Raw genomic sequence first — 20,144 nt, 5'->3', positions numbered from 1 at the left:
CCAATGAGACAGTGTTTCTAAAACAAGGTAGATGGCTCGTGAAGCCCACCACCCAAAGTTGACCAAGTCTTGCTTTTGTACATGCCCGCATATGTTCATGTCCCTTAGGAAAAAATAATAAAATTTTTCAAAATTTAAAAAATTTGTTTACTTAATGTGCATGAGTATTTTGTCTGCATACTTTAAGCATACCTAGTACCCGTGAAGGTCAGAGGAGGATATCAGATATCCTGGAGTTACAGATGACTTCGAGCTGCCATGTAGGTGCTGGGAATCAAACCCTGGTCCTCTAGAAGAGCTGCCAGTACTCTTAAAAACTGAACCAAACCATCTCTCCAGTCCCTTAATTTGTTTTTAATAGTCTCACTATGTAGCTTTGGCTAGCCTGGAAACTCACTATGGAGCCCAAGCTGTCTCCAAACTCAGAGATCCTAAATACATACGCAGACACACGGGCACACCCCTCTCTTCTAAAAATAAACAAATCTTTAGGGCTAGAGATGTCTCAGTATAAGAGCACTGGCTGCTCTTCCAGAGGACCCAGGTTCAATTCACAGTAAATACATGGCAGCTCCTAACTCTGTAACTCCAGTTCCCTGGGATCTGACACCTTCACACCAATGCACATAAAGTTAAAAAAAAAGTTACTTAAAAAAAAATGAAAAAAACAAAAACAAATAATTCAAGTTAAAACCACCAACAAAAACCCAAGTCTTAATCAGGACCCAGCAAGGTTCCAATGGTCTATTCTATCTCCACTACAATTACTACGCCTGGATGGTTTTACAGAGACAGACTATTCTCTATCTTTGTGGATGCTTCGTGAAGAGCTAACAGGTGTTGTTAGCTACCTAGGCAAGAAGATGAGAAACAAAAACTAACTTAAGAACAAACAAACTAAAATATTATTTTTCCCCCTCTACTCAGTAATCTAAGAATTTCAGGATTAGAAGAAAGATGGCCCAGAGGTTAAGAACAATGGCTGTTCTTCCATAAGTCCTGAGTTCAATCCCCAGCAACCACATGGTGGCTTACAAGACATGCATGTGGACAGAACACTATATACACAATAAATAAATCTGTAAAAAAAAAAAAAAAATCAAACAGTTTTTTAAAATAGCAAAATCTACCTACCCCATACTCCAGAAGGGGTCCCAAAAGGTCTGCATGGCTGATTCTGTTTGCCAGCTTCTGGATTCAAAGAAGGCTACAATAAAAAAGGAGGGGGGTATTAATGATTGACAGATACACAAAACTCATCACTTTGGAATTTTTCACAAAGTAGCCATCACTAAATGGGTGTACAACTAATAAATACAGCTACCAAAAAGTTACAAATTATCAGAACCAACAAATTTAAAAGCATTTTAAAAATGTAAATTACGTTAAAATCTAAAATCAATAGACACTATGGTATTTTTAGCTTGTGTTTCCTTTGTCATAGGATTTTTTTTTTTTTTAAAGTTTTGATGAGACGGTTTCTCTGTAGCTTTGAAGCCTGTCCTAGAACTTGCTCTGTAGACCAGGCTGGCCTTGAACTCACAGAGATCCTCACGCCTCTGTCTCCCGAATGCTGGGTTCAAAGACGTGCGCCACCACTGCCTGGCTTGTCATGGGATTTCTTACAACACACACACACACACACACACACACACACACACACACACACACACACCCTATCTTTCAATAGAGTAAATATGCAAAAGGAGGCATAGAAAGCCACAGAGAATGTTAGTATTTTCCTCATATTCAAGGAGAGTAACATCGTCAGTGAAATGTGTGCGTAGTATTCACTGAAGTTATAAGACTGCACTAGATCAGAAACTATATTCCAGGATTATATAAGGGATACAAAGGCAATTAAAATAGCCCCAGTCCTCACAGGTTCATTCATCATTAAAAAGATAAAACTAATAACCAAGTAAGCATCATAAAAGGTTCTTTATAATAAAAAATTCACATTGGGCAAGGACTACTGAAAGGGTCTGGATAAATCCTTAGCAAAGAAATGAGAAGTTCAATTACAGGTGATGACAGTATGATTCCAAGAACTGAAAGCTCAATAAATACATCAAACCAAGTTTAGCTTGGACTTAACTAATTTTATAGAGGATAGAAGGGATTAAATACAATGGTGCCCAGAGTAGAAACTGTTCTAAATCAGGGTCACACCACTAGCTCCTGGGCCTATGTTCTTAAATTATATTCTATCTATAGTTCTAAGATACTGTCCCTATTTATGCAGTATCTGTAATCTCATCACATCTATTTAACTTAAATTGTGTGTGTGTGTGCTTGTACCTGAGTGCAGTGCCTGAGGCCAGAAGAGGGCACCAAGTTCTTTGGACCAGAAGCCACCCAATGTGGGTGCTGAGAGTCAAACGTGGGCCCTCTGCAAGAGCACTAAGCACTTTTAAACCCTTAACTACCTATCTAGCACATTGATTGGTTTGTTTCTTTTGTTGTTGTTTTTGGTTTTTTTGAGATAGGGTTTCTCTGTGTACCCCTGATTGTACTGGAACTCACTCTGTAGACCAGGCTAGGCTTGAACTCTGAAATCTGCCTACCTTTGCCTTTGAAGTGCTGGGATTAGAGGTTTGAGTCACTACCTTGAGACTGACATTGATTGCTTTTTTTTTTTTTTTTTAAAGCAGTTTAAAAATGAGATGACCCAAGTATAAAATCCCAATATCCCACAATGGAAAGAAATGACTATAAGCAGCCTTCTGACTTCACATGCTGGCCCTGGCACACCACTCAGACACACAAAAATAAATAGGCAAAAAGCTCTTTCAACTACCACTCATTAACAAATACATTACTGACTAAACCAGCAATACTTAGTAAGTTTTACCTCACTACTCAAATCCTTCCCTTCTAAAAATAACTAGCTAAACTTAAGGAATCATTTCTTCTCTTACTTCCCAGGTGTGCATCTATAAACACTTTCTATAAGTTAAAATTTACATTATCGTTCCTATGGTGAAAGAAGTACAATTATGAACTCATGGATCTAACTATATTTGATGTAATATAAACTGTTATCTTTAAATAATTTCAGATAAGCATCCCATTTCTGGTTAGTAAAAATCTCTTTGCTCTTTTATTTATGTATGTATTTTGTTTTTTTCTGAGACAGGGTTTCTCTGTGTAGCCCTGGCTGTCCTGGAACTCACTCTATAGACCAGACTAGCATTCAACTGAAGAGATCCATCTGTTTCTGTGCCCTAAGTGTTGGGATTAAAGGTGTGCATCACCAGGTCTAGTTTTGATTTTTTTTAAGTTTATTTTTATTATATGTATGCTTGTGTGTCTGTGTTGGCCAGATGCCTTAGATTCTCCTGGAGTTGAACTTATGGGTCATTGTGAATCATTTGATGTGGGTTTTAGAAACTGAACTCAGGTCGTCTCCAAGAGCTTAAATGCTAAGGCCACCTCTCTCCAAACACCTTTTTACATTCTTATCTTGTATGTGAATGTCTCTGTATGTATGTAAGGACATGTGCCACTCAGTGTATGTGCAGTTCAGAAAACAACTTGATAGTCACTTCTCTTCTTTGGCATAGGTTCTAGGCATTGAACTCAGGTAGTCAGGCTTGGTGGCAGAAAACTTTATCCATGGACCCAGCAAACTGGCCCATGAATCTTTTTGACAGACCCTAAGTAGCCTTTAATTCTTTCATATGTAGAATGAAAAAATATTTTATCTTTTAATACACTGTTCACAAATGTATTTCAAGACCACAATCTAGGTACCAGGTTGTCCACTGATAATGGGGATTTGATTTGTTTTTATAGGAACAACCAAATTTAAAGACAAATAACTAATAATTTATTGAAATTTCCAATCCTGTTAAAGTTGGGTTCAAGTTTGGGTTTTGTGTTTATTTTAAAGGGTATTTTTGTCTGCATGTATGTCCGTGTACCACATGCATGCCTGGTGCCCGTGGAAGCAAAAAAAGTATGTTAGACCTCCTGGAACTATAGTCACAGATGGATGTGAGCTGCCCGGTGAGTGCTGGGAACTGAACCGAGTCTTCAGCAGTAGCTGCCAGTGCTTTCAATTATGGAGCCATCTCTCCAGCTCAAACCTGAAGGCCAGATAAGCTTCGATTCTCCTGCAGCAGGAGCCTCTCTATCTTATTATACTCACCTACTTTAGACTATGCATGATATATACAATAGTCTCTGAGTAGCAATGCCAGTATTTCACAGAAAACATTAGAACTTTCAGAAATGTTTTTTCTTTTCTTCCCCTTCCTTCCTTCTTTCCTTCCTTCCTTCCTTTTTTTCTGAGACAGGGTTTCTCTGTAGCTTTGGAGCCTGTCCTGGAACTCACTCTGTAGGCCAAGCTGGCCTCAAACTCATGGAGATCTGCTTCTCTCCGCCTCCCGAGTACTGGGATTAAAGGCATGAGCCACTGCCAAGCTCAGACACGTTTTTCTTACTTTTTCCTCAAAACTAATTATACAGTATCTCCACTTTAGGAACTATAGTTTTTATATGTTGTATTCTGTTAATTCATAGACATACACACATATACATTTATCAAAGACAGTGTGTGCATGCTAGAAAAGTACTCTGTCTTCAATCTAAGTACTACCAGTTCCTGATTCTATTCAGGAATCAGCTGGAACCAGGAGAGACCACTCACATATGACAATATGAACTCTATTACTGAGTCATAACCACAGACACTGACCACACGGTGAACATTTGTCTTTTGTTGACATCTTTCTAATTGCTGAAGCTTATTCTCTAGTAATATTGTCATGAAATTAAGAAACAATATCCCTAGACTTTGGTTTGTTTCTGTCTTTGGAATACACGTGTGCATGCATCCTTGTGTACAGGTTTGAATGTCAGAGGCTGATGTTGGGTTCTCTGTTGCTCTCAAACAGGGTCTCTTTCATTTAACCTGGCGCCTATGTTTAAGTTACACTAGCTGGCTAGTCAACCACTGAAGCTGTTTTCCTCACCTATCACCAAGCTGGGGTTTCACAGAGGGTGCCACTATGCCTCTTCTGTGGCTTGATGGAAAGCTAAACTGACCTTCTCTTGACTATATACCACCCTCAGCCCTAGCTGTCTCCTCTGCATATCTTTCTTAAATACTGATGCAGACCTGTGACCATTTAACAGAGAATACACTTAATAGTGTGTAAAACTGTTGGCTCCTATTTTCTTTCCTTGAGTATTTTCTTTACTAATTTTACTTCTCTGTTGCACAAAGGGCTATTATCTAAATGTATCTGATTTTCCTTCTTACAAACCAAAATCTTAGATATATAGAAGGTATTTTTCTTTTTTGTTTATGCCTAGTAACTTCAGTACTTGACAATATGGCCCAATTTTTTTCAATTTATAGCCTCAAATTTTATTCTATTTCCAAAAAAACCTTAAATTACACTTTTCAGCATTTAAGCTATTATTTTGCCTTCATTTTCTAAATTGTGTCCTATTATATATGCCCTTAATCTTTTGTCAAACTTGTTTTACTTTCTCTAAATTTTCATGTCTAATCATTATTAAAGAAATTCTTTTTTCCTAATTACTGAAAAAAAAATTAGCATTCATTCTTGTTTTTCTCATTTTACGTTGTTTTCTGAAATCTCCATTTTTAATTTTTTTTGTTGTTGTTGTTTTTGCTTTTTTTCATGCAGGGTTTCTCTGTGTATCTTTGGATTCTGTCCTGGAACTCACTCTGTAGACCAGACTGTCCTCAAACTCACCTGCCTCTGCCTCCCAAGTACTGGGATTAAAGGCATGCACCACCACTGCTGGGTTAAATCTTCCATTTTTTAAAGTATCATTAATTTTTTTTAAGTTCTCGCCTTAAAAAATTTATTTTACGCCGGGCGGTGGTGGCGCACGCCTTTAATCCCAGCACTCGGGAGGCAGAGGCAGGCGGATCTCTGTGAGTTTGAGGCCAGCCTGGTCTACAAGAGCTAGTTCCAGGACAGGAACCAAAAGCTACAGAGAAACCCTGTCTCAAAAATCCAAAAAAAAAAAAAAAAAAAAAAAATTTTATTTACTTATGTGTATGTTTCCACCAGCGTAAACGAGCCAGAAGGCATTGAATTATCTGTTGTTTCTGTGTAGATCTCTGCTGTCCTGGAAAGCATGCTGTAGATCAGGTTGGCCTTAAACTCAGAGATCTGCCTTCCTCTGCCTCCTGAGTGCTGGGATTAAAGGAGTGTATCACCATGCCCAGTAGATGAATACTTTGCCTGCATATATATGGTTACCTTGTGTCCAAGAAAGTCATAGAGGGCAATTATCTCCTGAACTAGGGGTTAGGATAAATTTGAGCCACCATGTAGGTACTAAACCTAGATCTTCTGTGAGAGCAAGTTTTCTTTTTTTCTTCTGGTTTTTTGAGACAGGGTCTTTCTGTGTAGTCCTGGCTGTCCAGGAACTCATTCTGTAGACTAGTCTGGTCTTGAATTCAGAGATCCGACTGTTTCTGACTCCTAAGTGCTAGGATTAAAGGTGTGCACCACAACATCTGGCTTTAGTTTCTTTAATGCCTACCTCTAACTCTTTATTTTTTAATTTATTTGATTTTTTACCTCTAACCTTTTATCTAAACTTCATCTATTATTTCAGTCTGTGTGCAATTATATTGCCAACAGTTGTTCTCAGTAGAAGCTTTGTTCTAAAACAGAATACTAGGGATTTTATGTAGATCAGACAGGCCTCTAAATCGTAGAGATTTGCTTGCCTCTGCCTTCTGGTGTTGGGATCAGAGGCTTGTGTCACTATGCCTGGTTTGTATTTTAATCCCCATCCACCCACTCAAAATGGTGTAAATTTATTGAATAAAGATGACAGTGATAATATGCTAAAAAGGTAATATACCGGACATATTTGCTTAAATCAGATCTATTTTTAAAGTTCTTAGAAGGGAACCAGAAAGGAAACTCAGTGGGTAAAGATACTTGGCTGCTGTTGAATTCAATCCCTAGATCTCAAGCGAAGATGGAAGAACTCTATAAATTTGTACTATTGCATGCATGCCCACACACAAACATCATAGGATCACATGAAAATATATCAATTTTAAAGAATGCTCTTGTGACTAACCAATATGGCTCTGTAGCTAAGGGTGCCTGTCATCAAGCCCAATGACTTAGTTCAATCCCCAGGATCTACACAGTGGAAAAACCAGCTCTTCCAAGCTGTCCTCTGACCTCAATACATGTATGTGCACGGCATATGTGCATTTATACATCTATAACAAATAAATGGAATAAAATTAACATATAATCTTAGCATCAAATTTCACTGACTATAATTAATAGCCAAAATATAATTACTTTACAAAATAAAGAACAAAATTCACAGAAAAACAAACATTTATGATAAAGACATAATAAACAGATATAAACAGAAATAAATTCAAATGGGTCCTGTGGTTATGGCAGCAACGCACACCTTCAATCCCAGAACTCTGGAGGCAGAGGCAGATGAATCTCTGTGAGTTTAAAGTCAGCCTGGTCTACTAAGTAAGACCCTGACAAGAGAAAATAGAGTCCTATATTTTTACAAGACATTATTTGTTTTTAACTATGCATTAAAAGCTTCATACTTACAAAGTCTTCTTCTTCGAACTGCAACTTTTCTATTTTATCCTCTTTTTTTTCTTCCCTAATCTCTGTTGGTGGTTTTTCTTGAAAGGTGCAGCCTTTCCGGGAGTGGAAGCTACCATTCCAGTGTCGATGGTTTCCTGTGCTACCTCCACTTCGTTGGCTCATGCCATCATGACCTCGGGAAGAGCCATGCCAACCAGATGGATTCCCTGTGTTTCCAGCATATGTTCCCTTAGAGACACCAGAGTCCACAGAATCATGGCGGAATAGAGAGGGTTGGTGCCAAGAATCTAAAATAGCAAGGAAAAGTAAGGTATTAGTTGTCTTGTTTCTTATAAATTCAGAAATAACTTGGCCAGATGCTTCCTGCTTTGGTCAAAGTTACTTTCAAAAGGCCTTCAGGAAACCTCTTAAATACCTATTGATAGGGCAGAAACTTAGGTAGGTGGGAAAGACAGAGCTGGATGCTGGGAAAAAGAGCAGAGTCAGGCAGATGCCATGATTCTCCTGTCCAAGACGGACGCTGGTTTGACTCATGCTGGTAAGCCACAGTCAAGTGGCGATACACATTAATGGAAATGGGTTAATCAAGATAATCAAGATGTGAGAGTTAGCCAATAAGAGGCTAGAGCTAATGGGCCAATTTCTGTGTGATTATTTCGGGGGGTTAAGCTAGCCGGGCAGCGGAACACAGCCCACTGCTCGTCCTACAACATCACAGAGATCCACTTGCCTCTGTCCCTTGATTGTCTGGATTACCAGGGATTACCATGCCTGGTTCTAAGCAGTAGTTTAAATATATGGTCACAACAGCTGGAAATGACTCACCTCCTGTAGTACGTAGAGGTCCATTGTTAAAAAAGCCATCAGAAGAATTATGTCGACGACGGCTTACTCCAAATCTACCTTCTCCACGGGATAGGTGCTCTCCGTGTTTGTCAAAGGTGGCTATAGATGACTAACATAAAAGATAGAGAGGCAAAGACTTAGTTTCTTTCAGTATCTTATTGGGTTCTAAATCAGGTGTTCAAAAACAAAAACCCGTTGTGGTAGTACAGTATCAACACCAAGAAGACCGTGAGGTGACTGCCACGAGTTTCAGCTCAGCTATACAGAAAAACCTTGACTCAAAAGCAAACAAATAAACAAAAGCTAATATTATAGATGTGAGCCATCATAACCAGTTTATTACAATTTCTGTTTTTGAGTCAGGGCCTCATTCTCTAATTCCAGAGGCCTAGAATATACTATGTAGCCCAGGTTTACATCAGACTTGTGGCAATCCTCCTACTTTAACTTCTAGAGTACTGGACTATAGTCATGATCTACCATTCCTGTATTAGCATGGTCTTAAAAACTTATTTCTAAACATTACCTCATATTTATAGCAATTCTATAACTTTAGTATCAGTTTCATTTTATTTATACATGAGGAAAAAAAATCAAGCAGATTAAGTCTTTGAGTATACACAAAAGAAAGAAGCTTTTGAAAGATCACAGATTAACTTTAATATTCCTATTCCAAGAGCACCTACTTTATTTACCAAGGCAAGGACTCTCAGTCACACTCGCCTAAGAGATCCTGTTTCCATCTCCCTAGTACTGGGATTAACACTAGAATCACTGGAGGTTGCTATCCTGCCCAGGCTTTAAATTTAAATTGAGTGCTGAGGATCCCATGCTTGTGAGACTGAGCTTTCTCCCTAGCTTCCTATATATCCTCCACCTGTAAGTGACAGTGATGGTGGACTGAAATTGTCAGCTTCACTAGGATATGGGATGTCTAAAAAAAAGCATATCTTGAATATAATTAAGAGTGTTTTCCAGAGGAGCGTTAGAACTGAGCTGGAAAGAGCCTCCTTGAGTTGTTGGCATTATCTATGTAATGTGAGGAAAAGGCAGATGAGCAAAGCACTCACCGTCCAGCATTTCACCATATTTAAACAGGGCCCTTTTTGGTGTTTTGCCCTGCTACCAGTAAGGGAGAGATTCTATTTCTTAGCCTTTAAACACAGACTTGCTTCAGCCATGTTTCAAAGACCTTTGAGGGCACTTGCACATATGTTTACACACACATTTGGAAAAAAGAGGTACTGGCTTTAAGGTAGACATTGATGTGAATAACGCAAATAATGCATAATTACTCAAACTCAAGGTTTTTTTTTTTTTTTTTTTTTTTTAGATTTTACAAGTGTGTCTTGCCCAAATGTATGTATCTAAGTATACCACATGCACATTAGGTGCCCAAAAAGATTAGAAGAGGGAATGAGATCCCTTATGGATGGTTGAGCCACTGTATGGGTTTTGGGTGTCAAATCCAGGTCCCTTCAAAATAAAACAAGAACAGCAATACAGCCTGAACCTGAAACAGAAGTCACAAACCAGTCAGGATGAAAAGAACTGGTATATTTGGGTAGTTACTGCAGGAATGGAAGACAGTACCTTAGCTGACTGTGGCGTTGAAAAATTTAGCCAAGCAGGAACAAAGTCATGCTGCGCCATTTAGGTCCAGTGTCTTTTCAGCAAGATGAGGCATCCAACCTCATGGCCAGGATCTAAAAAATGAGACAACACAAATCACTCATGTATGACATAGAGTCTGTGATTAATCTACAATCTTCCTTTAGAAGACCGAACCCCTGAATTTATCTACAGATTACTTCCAAGATTCCAAATCTCAAGAATTCTAAGAAAAACAGTGTTTTATATGACTATGAAAACACACACACGAGATGAAAACATGAAGGGTTATATGAAGGAAGCAAATGTGTGTTCTTGAGTTTTAATACCTTTTTTAAAAAATTACAGTAGAAGCTGGGCCTGGTGGTGTACCCCTTTAATCCCAGCATTTGGGAGGCAGAGGCAGGTGGATCTTTGTGAGTTCAAGGCCAATTGGTCTACAAAGCAGGTTGCAGGACAATCAAGACTGCTACACAGAGAAACCCTGCCATGAAAAAAACCCAACCCCTGCCAAAACAAACAAACAAATAGATACCTATAGAACATTGGTTCTCAACCTGTGTGTTGCAACCCCTATGGGGGAGGACCATTCATGAAGGTTGTATATCAGATATCTGTCTTATGAGATATTTTACATTATGATTCCTAACAACCAAAATTAGTTATAAAGCAGCAAATAAAATAAGTTATGGTTGGGGGCACTGTATTAAAGGGCTATTAGGAAGACTGAGAACCACTGTTCCAGAAGCTCAAGCGCTTTTCCGTTTACCTGACAGACATTTCTTCACACACCAACTTAGAGATTCACTGATGTACCCAAATCACCAATATTCTCCAAAATTAAATACTTCATACATAACACATATTTCTCATGGCATATACTCCATGTTATATTTTCTCTAAAGACAAATGGATGATACTTACCCTCAGAGTGTCACCTCTGTGGTCCTGTTTCCAAAGTTGCCAGCTGTATCTTCCACGAGGTTTTCTTGTAAAAAGGGTGCTTAAGTAGCCTGGCCAGCAGCACGCCTTGTGATGAAGCACAAAGAAGCCCAGCTCTGTGTGGCTCACTCTCTTAACCCTCTCAATTACTCATCCTCAACTACCTAGTTCCTGACGCGTTTCCAAAGGGGGAAGGGGAAGGGGAAGGGGGAAGGGGAACATAAAAAAGTTATTTGTTACATTTAAAAAAGGGGGGAAAGGGGGAAAAGCTATGTCTACGTTCACCTCATTCAACTTCCCTGAGTAATGGCACTATGATGTTGCTTAAAAGGGCAAAACTTGGACATTTGCACAGTGAGTGCAAATACTGTTCATAACAAGGACATAACTAGAAAGACAGGTGGTCTCAAGTGTGTGCAAGAAATGTCATCAAGGTGATAGATCAAAAATGTAATAGTAAAGCAGTATAAGAGATCTTCTGAATAATCAATTCCAATGGCACAATATCCACAACAAAAGCCTTTAAAACACAAATCTTATCTGCTTAAAACAGTGTGCGGATATATTCTTTCTTTTATCTGTCTTAGACTTCAAAATCTAAAGATATAAGAAATCTTGGTTTGGTGGGGTTTTTGTTTATTTGATTTTCGAAAGGAATCAGACAGAAACTTGATTTATCTTTCCTGCCACTGAATAGCAGCTTGTTTCAAGGCAAATTTCTTGGTATAAAGCTACTAAATATGTATCCTACTTCTTTGGTCTTTACTATATATAAATTCAAAGCAAAATTATAAGAAAAGATAAAGGTCAAGGAGAAAGAGAATTCCAAAATGGGCGTTTCTTCTTATCAATTTTCTGTATTTCACTTGTTTTGCTCCTTCCCAAAAACTGAACTGAGCTTCCAAAAGTGATACGAAGAATCTTCTATTGCTTTATTGAAGAAATCACTTTTTAATTTGGGTCCATCTCCATTATTACTCAATCATTAAAAAGGCCACTTGAGTTTACCAATCTATAAATGAGAAACAAAACAAAACACATAATTAGAAGAGGCAAAACCAGTCACATCTCACTGCAAGTGAATATATCAAAACATAATCTCAACAGTAAAATCCTTAAATTCAACTTAGATACTAATTTGTCATGGCCTAAAATGTGGCTACAAGCCTTTTTGTTGTTGAGACAAGGAATTTCTATGCTGCTTAGGTCTCCCCTGACCTCAGCAGCCTCCTGTATCAGTCTTCCAAGCACCCAGACTACAGGCATGTCCTACCACACCTAATCTTTGTTAAGTCCTTTAAAGATTTTATATCTCCTTAACATAGATTTTTTTTTAAAAAAAATACAACCATTTCTCCAAGAAGCCATCAAAGGTAATTCAGAAATGCCAATTACTGATTCTTCTCATATCTATATTTTCAACTTACCTAATTGGTCAAAAGCATATACAGTGTGTAGAAATACTACCTACCACATCACTATCTAATTATCAAGTATTATTCAAAGGTAGCTCACTAAGAAAAACTACTTGCCTTATATATTTACATTGTACATATTTTAGATAATTATCAATTTAGAGACAAATAAAATCTCTTCTGACCTAAATTAATAAGTACTAAGTAACTGCAAATATTTCTTTGCCAATTCCCAATGTTCTTCCAGGGGCTATAAACATCTTTGACAGAAGAACTTTGGTATCTTTGGGGAAGTTCTAGTAGGCCGACAGATCCTAGGCATTATTGCGTTAAGTTCATGGAATGCAAAATACCAAGTCCAAGAGGTAGTGAATCACTGCTTCTCAGGCTGAGTGCTGAATAAAAACATTTACTCAGTCTTTATTCTCTTTGTGTGCTTCTAATATTTAAGTATTAAAAACAAGTATATACAAAGCTTAAGTAAAAGATATATGCCCTTCACCTATATTCCTTGAAAGTTTGTGGAACTGTGATAAAAAAATGACTATATTGCTGGGCATGGTGGTGTACACTATGAATATCAACACCTGGGAGGCAGATGGATCTCTGTGAGGTGCAGGCCAGGTAGAGTTATGTAATAGAACCTTGTCTGTCTGTGGAACAATCTTTTTGTACACTGTGAAGATATATTTGCCAGGGCTCCTTCTGATAAAGAGCTGAATGGCCAATAGCTAAGCAGGAAAAAGTTAGGTGGGATTTCCAGACAGAGAGAACAAGAGATGAATCTAGGCATGGGATAGATGCCAAAGGATAAAGAAACAGGAGGTGCAGATGGAAGAGAGGTAAAAAGCCACGAGACTATAAATGGCTTAATTTAAGTTATAAGAGCTAATTGAGACAAGCCTACACTATAGGCCAAACCTTCATAATTAATAATAAAGCTTTGTATCATGATTTGGGGGCTGGTGGTACAAGAAAATCCGCCTACTCTATCTCAAAAGCAAACAAACAACAATTACTGAGCCAGGTGGTGGCAGCTGCAGCACATGCTTTTAATTAAAACACTTAGGAAGAAGAGGCAGTCCAGAGTACCAGGACAGACAGGTCCTCTCAAAAAACCATCTCTCCAGCCCCCCCGGGGGTTTTGGTTTTTCAAGACAAGGTTTCTTTGTGTAGACCTGTCTACACAAAGTTAAAACCTTCCCTTTTTATTTTGACAATACCTGATAATTGTTTCATTGTATACAGTTTTATTGTGTTAAGAGTTAAAACCTTTCTTTTTAATTTAGAGAAAAAGGAGGAAATGTGGAATAATCTTTTTGTACACTGTGAAGATGTGTCTTAGCCAAGGCACCTTCTGATTGGTTCAATAAAGAGCTGAATGGCCAATAGTTAGTCAGAAAGAGGTTAGGCAGGACTTCTTGACAGAAAGGGAGAAGAGAGGAGATGAATTTAGGCATGGCAGAGATGCCAGAGGACATGAAGAGGGAAAAGGAGGTGCAAGGTGGAAGAGAGGTAAAAAGCCACAAGGCAAAACGCAGATTAATATAAATGGGTTAATTTAAGTTATAAGTTATAAGACTAGTGGGACAAGCATAAGCTACAGGCCAAGCTTTCATAATTTATAAGTCTACATCTCTCTCTTTCTCTGGTGAGTAGGCTCTCTCCCCAATCCATCTCCAGGCCTGGAAGAGAGGAGAATGAGGTAAGGCAGTGGTGGCGCACGCCTTTAATCCCAGCACTCAGGAGGCAGATGCAGGTGAACTCTGTGAGTTCGAGGCCAACTCAGTCAAGGGCTGTTACACAAAGAAACCCGATCTCGAAAAAAGAAAGGAAGAAAGAAAGAAAGAAAATGAGAAAGGCCAAGATAGTGAAAGGTTCTTGTTGTTAAGTTCAAGCCACTTTCCACAATGTTGATATGCCTAAGTTTCTAAGTCCCATTTTCTGGCCACAGTCAAGTTTATATTGTGACCACACAACACTGCGAAAGAAAAATAAAAAACTGGCTTTTTGTTAGTCTGTTGGATTTGTTTTCTGGCTTGATATCACTTTCCCCTAAATAATTTTCAGGTTCTGAATAAGACAGCTCATGGGGAGTCCACAGGTAGTTTAACATCACTGGGAATGTTTAGTGACTTCAATAACTCTGAGAAAGGGAAAGAAAAATTCAGACATCTCTGTGGTCTTTTCTATTTACCTTTATATGGTCTTTTATATTTTTACCTTTAAAATTAAGATCAGAAATGATAGATTATGAAGATGAGTTCTGAAAATAATGGATCTGTGTTTAAGGAAAGAATTTTTTTAAAAAAAATATTTATTTATTTATTATGTATACAATATTCTGTCTGTGTGTATGCCTGAAGGCCAGAAGAGGGCGCCAGACCTCTTTACAGATGGTTGTGAGCAACCATGTGGTTGCTGGGAATTGAACTCAGGACCTTTGGAAGAGCAGGCAATGCTCTTAACCACTGAGCCATCTCTCCAGCTCCCAAGGAAAGAAAACTTTAAGAGTTTTCTAGGCTATACTGTCTTTACAAGTTCACATAGAAACCATGAACAGGGTTTCTAGAAACCTCGGAGTAACAATTCAGAAGTTTGGGGATGGGCAGGCAGAAATGAGGCCCTCCCTACTGCACACATATGTGCATGTACATACAAATAAATTAGGTGGTATGGGCAAAGTACAGGGGTCACTGTTAGTGGTTGGTGCTGAATGACTTGACTGAGTTCCCCCTGACAAATTTGGGTCAGTACACCTTTCATGTACCAGGATTCAGTATTGCATGTTTCCTTTTTTTAATTATTTATTTTATGTGCATTGGTATTTTGCTTGCATGTGTATCTGTGTGAGGGTGTCAGATCTTTGAGTAAAGCAGTTGTTAGCTGCCACGTGTGGGCTGGCAACTGAACCCAGGTCCCTGGTAGAACAGTCTTAATTGCTGAGCCATCTCTCTTGCGCCCCCCCCCCCGTTTTAAATATTCTTTCCAGAAGAGAATTGGAACATTTCAGTTCACCAGGCACTCACTGCAGAATAAACACGAATATGGTAGAGACTTAGCAACAACTCACAGGAAACAAGTAAAATCCTTACATTTATAAGATTTTAGAGGTAGAGAATCTTTGTTTTTTGAGATAGGGTCTATATTTAGTCCCGGGATTAAAAGCATATGCTGCCTTACCTTGCCTAGAGGTGGGGAAGGAGCGTGTAAAGGGAAAGGATCTTAGAGTTTAGCAGATTAGTGAAGATACAAAATAAGACACAGTAATTTAGACATAAGGCAGTTAATAAAAAGCAGTAATTTAGGAAGTTAATCCTATTGTCCCACCCTACCTTGGGACAGTCACCTACTAGAAACTTAGGGAAGCTATAAGTATATATGAAATGGTAACAACAACAAAAACTAATGCTAATATGTCCTTATAAACCTAGGACTGGGGCTGCTAGAGGCAAGCACACCCTCTGCTCCTCATGGGGTGTTGGGGAGGTAACTGACCTACCAGAGTAGCCTGTTTGGCCAGTTCCAGGTTAGTGAGAGACTCTTTTCTTTAAAAAAAAGAAGAAGGGAGAAAGGCAAAGGGAGAAGGAAGAGCAAAACAAGAGAAGGGTTCCTTAGTGCCTGAGGAACAACATCCAAAGTTGTGCTCTGGCCTTAGCACATACAAAACTATGTGTGTGTAACGCCGCCCCGTCCAAAAAGCACCAGCGCAAGGCTAGGGGGTGTTGTTAATGAACATAACTCTACATATTAAACAAATGTTCCTCAAATAATCCGCATTTGTAGTATATGTGTACAATTACAGCAAGAACATTCAGAAGTAGGGCCAAGCTGGGTTACAGTATGAGAACTTAACTCAAAATCAATATAAGGGCTGATGACATGATTCAGCCTATAAAGGTACTTGATGTTGGACAATACATATATAAGCCTGATGATTGATCCGAGTTTAATACCGTGAACCCATTTAAAGGAAGAAAAAGCACACCAACGCCAGTTATTTCATCACCTCCATATAATTAATATGGCATGTGTGCCACCTCTTCCAACAATCACATACGCAGTAATGAAATTAAATTTTAAAAAAGATCCCGGCACTTGGGAGGCAGAGGCAGGCAGATCTGAGTTCCAGACCAGCCTGGTCTACACAGTGAATTCTAGAATAGGCAGAGCTACAGACTGAGACCCTTCCTGTCTTAAAAAGCAGAAACCATAATAATATAATAACCATCATTACCTTTTAAAAATGAAAATAAGCCGGGCGGTGGTGGCGCACGCCTTTAATCCCAGCACTTGGGAGGCAGAGGCAGGCGGATCTCTGTGAGTTCGAGACCAGCCTGGTCTACAAGAGCTAGTTCCAGGACAGGCTCCAAAGCCACAGAGAAACCCTGTCTCGAAAAACAAAAAAAAAAAAACAAAAAAAAAAAGAAAAGAAAATAAAACCCATTTTTCCCAAATGCAATCTAGAAACACAATGCTTCATACTTTAAAACATCCTTTGGGAGGCAGAGGTGAGTTGAGTCCAACCTCACTGAGTGAGTTCCAGGACAGCAAGGGCTACACGGAGAAACTCTCTCGAACTCCACCCCCCAAAACAATTCCCTAATTTTGCCTTCAGGCTTGATATGCTATTTTTATTCTGTTAGAAGCATTTTAAACTGGCATTGGTGGCACACGCCTTTAATCCCAGCACTTGGGAGGTAGAGGCAGGCGGATCTCTGAGTTTGAGGCCAGCCTGGTCTACAAGAGCTAGTTACAGGACAGGCCCAAAGAAAGCTACAGAGAAACTCTGCCTCGGGAAAAAAAAAAAAAAAGCATTTCAATCATAAAAAATCTTTAACTATAAAATGAATTATCTATTGTATGCTATATAAATGCTGACGTTTACCTGCCATAAAGACCTTTCTTTTAACAGCCTATTAGAAAGTTAAAAATACAGAGTGCTTTCTAGCCAAACTTATTAATTCTGGCTTTACAAAGAGTCTTGAAGTATAAGAGTAAAAGATAAAATTTGGTAATTTGGTAAATCTTCCATGAAGACTTTCTAGTACACTATAGAAACTGACTATAACAAATCATTTACAAAGCAGAGAATTCACAAGATGTGCATTATACAGAATTGAAAAGGGGTATATTTTTAAGTCTCAGCAAAACTAACCTGCTGAACAGCTAACTGAACTGTTTTAACTCTACAATATAGCACTTCCTCTACAACTCTTCTCACCTCTCTCATTTTTATTTATTTATTTATTGGTTTTTCGAGACAGGGTTTCTCTGTGGCTTTGGAGCCTGTCCTGGAACTAGCTCTGTAGACCAGGCTGGTCTCGAACTCACAGAGATCCGCCTGCCTCTGCCTCCCGAGTGCTGGGATTAAAGGTGTGCGCCACCACCAACCGGCCTCACCTCTCTCATTTTAAAATAAGATGTAGAACACAGCTTGTGTGTGATCCTTTAGCAGCACATACACTAAAAATGGAATGAACTATTTAATTTTAAGACAGGTTCTCACTGGGATTACTTGGCTGATCTGAAACTTGATATGTAGACCTGGCTGGCCTGGAACTCAGATACTCAGTTGCCTCTGTCTCTTTAGTGCTATGGTTAACAGTATGAGCCACCACGCTCAACTATTTAATTTTATCTGGTCTTCCATTTATCCCAAGCACAAAACAAACAAACAAACAACAAAAACCCCACTAGTTGGCACACTGTAGATACTAAATAAAGATTTGCTGAATAACTGTATAAATCACTGAAGATACTAATACCAACTTTACAAAACAATGTCACATTGGTTTTCAACCAGGTGTTATGTCCCCCACAGCGATGCAGACTATCAGACTGGAAACTACCTTCTGCTGTTTGTGGACATAAAACAGCGTCCTTCTATGAGGTCTTAATGTGCATCCCTAGACTATGCGTTCACTGCATTCACTATGTTTATTTTGTTTTAGAATGTACTTTACTTTTATTGAGTCAGTCTTACTATGTTGTCTAGACTGGCTTTTAACTCCTGGGTTCCAGTCATCACCCTGCTTTGGTCTCCTTGCTTGATGGAATAAAGAAGTGCATACTACCATTCCTATTTTTACTTATGTATTTTTTGATTATGTGTCTTGGGTATGGGTTTGTGTATGTGTGTCTGTTGAGGCCTAAGTAGGGTGTCAAATCCGCTGAACTGGAGTTACAGACAGCTGTGAGTTGTCTGACACAGGCACAGGAAACCAAGCTCAAAATTCCAATATGTGCTCTTAATTAGTGAGCAATCTCTGCACCTCCTCTAAGTTCTGCTTTTGTTAATTTATTTATATATTTTATGTATATTAAGTGCTGTCTGCATGCACGACTGCATACCAAAAGAGAGCATCGGATCTCATTATAAATAGTTTGAGATGTCATCTGGTTGCTGGCAAGTGAACTCAGGACCTCTCTTAACCACTGAGACATCTTTCCAGGCTCTTGCTTTGTTCTAAATACTCCTTTGCTCTAAAATATTTGTTCTTAACATTTGACACAGAGCTAAAATATATACTGATTCTAATGATCAGAGTTGCAAATACTCTCTATCATCTCATTACACTATGCCCCTTAATGAAAAATACTTTAGTCAAAAACCTTTAGCCAAAGTTGTACATCATTTCCTTTAAGATACATATTTCCATGTCTTATTTCTTGGTTTTTGTTTTTTGAGAGTCTCGTTATACAGCTATGGCTCACCTGGAATTTATAATGAAGACCAGGCTAGCCTCAAACTCATGGGTGTTGCTACTGCTTCTGTCTCCTTTGTAATGGAATTCCAGTACAGCACCATCTATAAATATGTTACAGTGTTTTGACTGGAAACATCCCCTAGAGGTTCATGTATTTGAACATTTGGCCCCCAGTTGGCAGTGCTATTTGGAAATTAAGGAACCTTCAGGAGGTAGAATCTTGCTGGAAGTTATGTACTGGTGCAGTGGAGTAAGAGGGTAGAGGTATGAGCTTTGAAATATTATAGACTGCCCTTGCTTCCAGTGTGTGGATGAAAATGTAACTTACCTACCATGCCTTCTCCATTGTTAGGAACTCTTTCCTCTGGAACCATAAACCAAACAATTCTCTGTAAGGTGCTTTTTGTGAATATGGTTTTTCAAGACAGGGTTTCTCTGTGTAACAGTTCTAGCTGTCCTAGAACTCTGTAGACCAGTCTGGCTTCGAACTCCAGATTCACCTGCCTTTGTCTCCCAAGCACTGGGATCAAAGGTATGTATCACCACCACCTGGCCTCTATGTTGCTTTTGATTTTGGCATTTTATCATTAACAACAAAAAAGTCTAATACAGAGAGAAAAGTTGAAGGAGAAGGTAACGGAGAGACAAATATTGCATACTTTCACTCATACGGGGAACCTACATTTAAACACAGAGGTCATGCTGGGCAGTGGTGGCGCACTCCTTTTTTAGTCCCAGCACTCGGGAGGCAGAGGCAGGCGGATCTCTGTGAGTTCGAGACCAGCCTGGTCTACAGAGCTAGTTCCAGGACAGGCTCCAAAGCCACAGGGAAACCCTGTCTCGAAAAAAAAAAAAAAAAGAAAGAAAGAAAAAAAAAGAAAAAGAGGACTTTTGGGGAAGGGATGATTAGTTGGCGAGGATAAAGGAGGAATAAGGCCAAATATAACCAAAGTACAATGATAAACATGAAAACATCATCATGCTTTTAAAAAATGAACAGCTGGGCAGTGCTGGCCCTTGTCTTT

The 20,144-nt window shown here is 38.8% G+C and overlaps 1 protein-coding gene across 1 annotated transcript in view; it reads right to left on the bottom strand.

Annotated features, from left to right (window-relative positions):
* The window catches only part of Gpbp1l1 (GC-rich promoter binding protein 1 like 1), a 42,251-nt gene that overhangs the window by 13,119 nt on the left and 8,988 nt on the right, over positions 1-20,144 (bottom strand). Inside the window, exons 2-6 of the mRNA XM_005371501.3 lie at positions 10,977-12,006; positions 10,035-10,147; positions 8,421-8,550; positions 7,596-7,882; positions 1,135-1,207 (exon numbers count right to left, since the gene is read on the bottom strand). Coding sequence (XP_005371558.1) covers positions 1,135-1,207; positions 7,596-7,882; positions 8,421-8,550; positions 10,035-10,094 — 550 coding nt within the window. The 5' untranslated portion in view covers positions 10,095-10,147; positions 10,977-12,006. The remainder of the gene's footprint in view (positions 1-1,134; positions 1,208-7,595; positions 7,883-8,420; positions 8,551-10,034; positions 10,148-10,976; positions 12,007-20,144) is intronic.

Source organism: Microtus ochrogaster, unplaced genomic scaffold (genome assembly GCF_000317375.1).
Source record: "Microtus ochrogaster isolate Prairie Vole_2 unplaced genomic scaffold, MicOch1.0 UNK110, whole genome shotgun sequence".
NCBI classification, from domain to species: Eukaryota; Metazoa; Chordata; class Mammalia; order Rodentia; family Cricetidae; genus Microtus; species Microtus ochrogaster.
The sequence above is the reverse complement of the archived record's forward strand: the minus strand, read 5'-3'. Positions and strand labels throughout refer to the sequence as shown.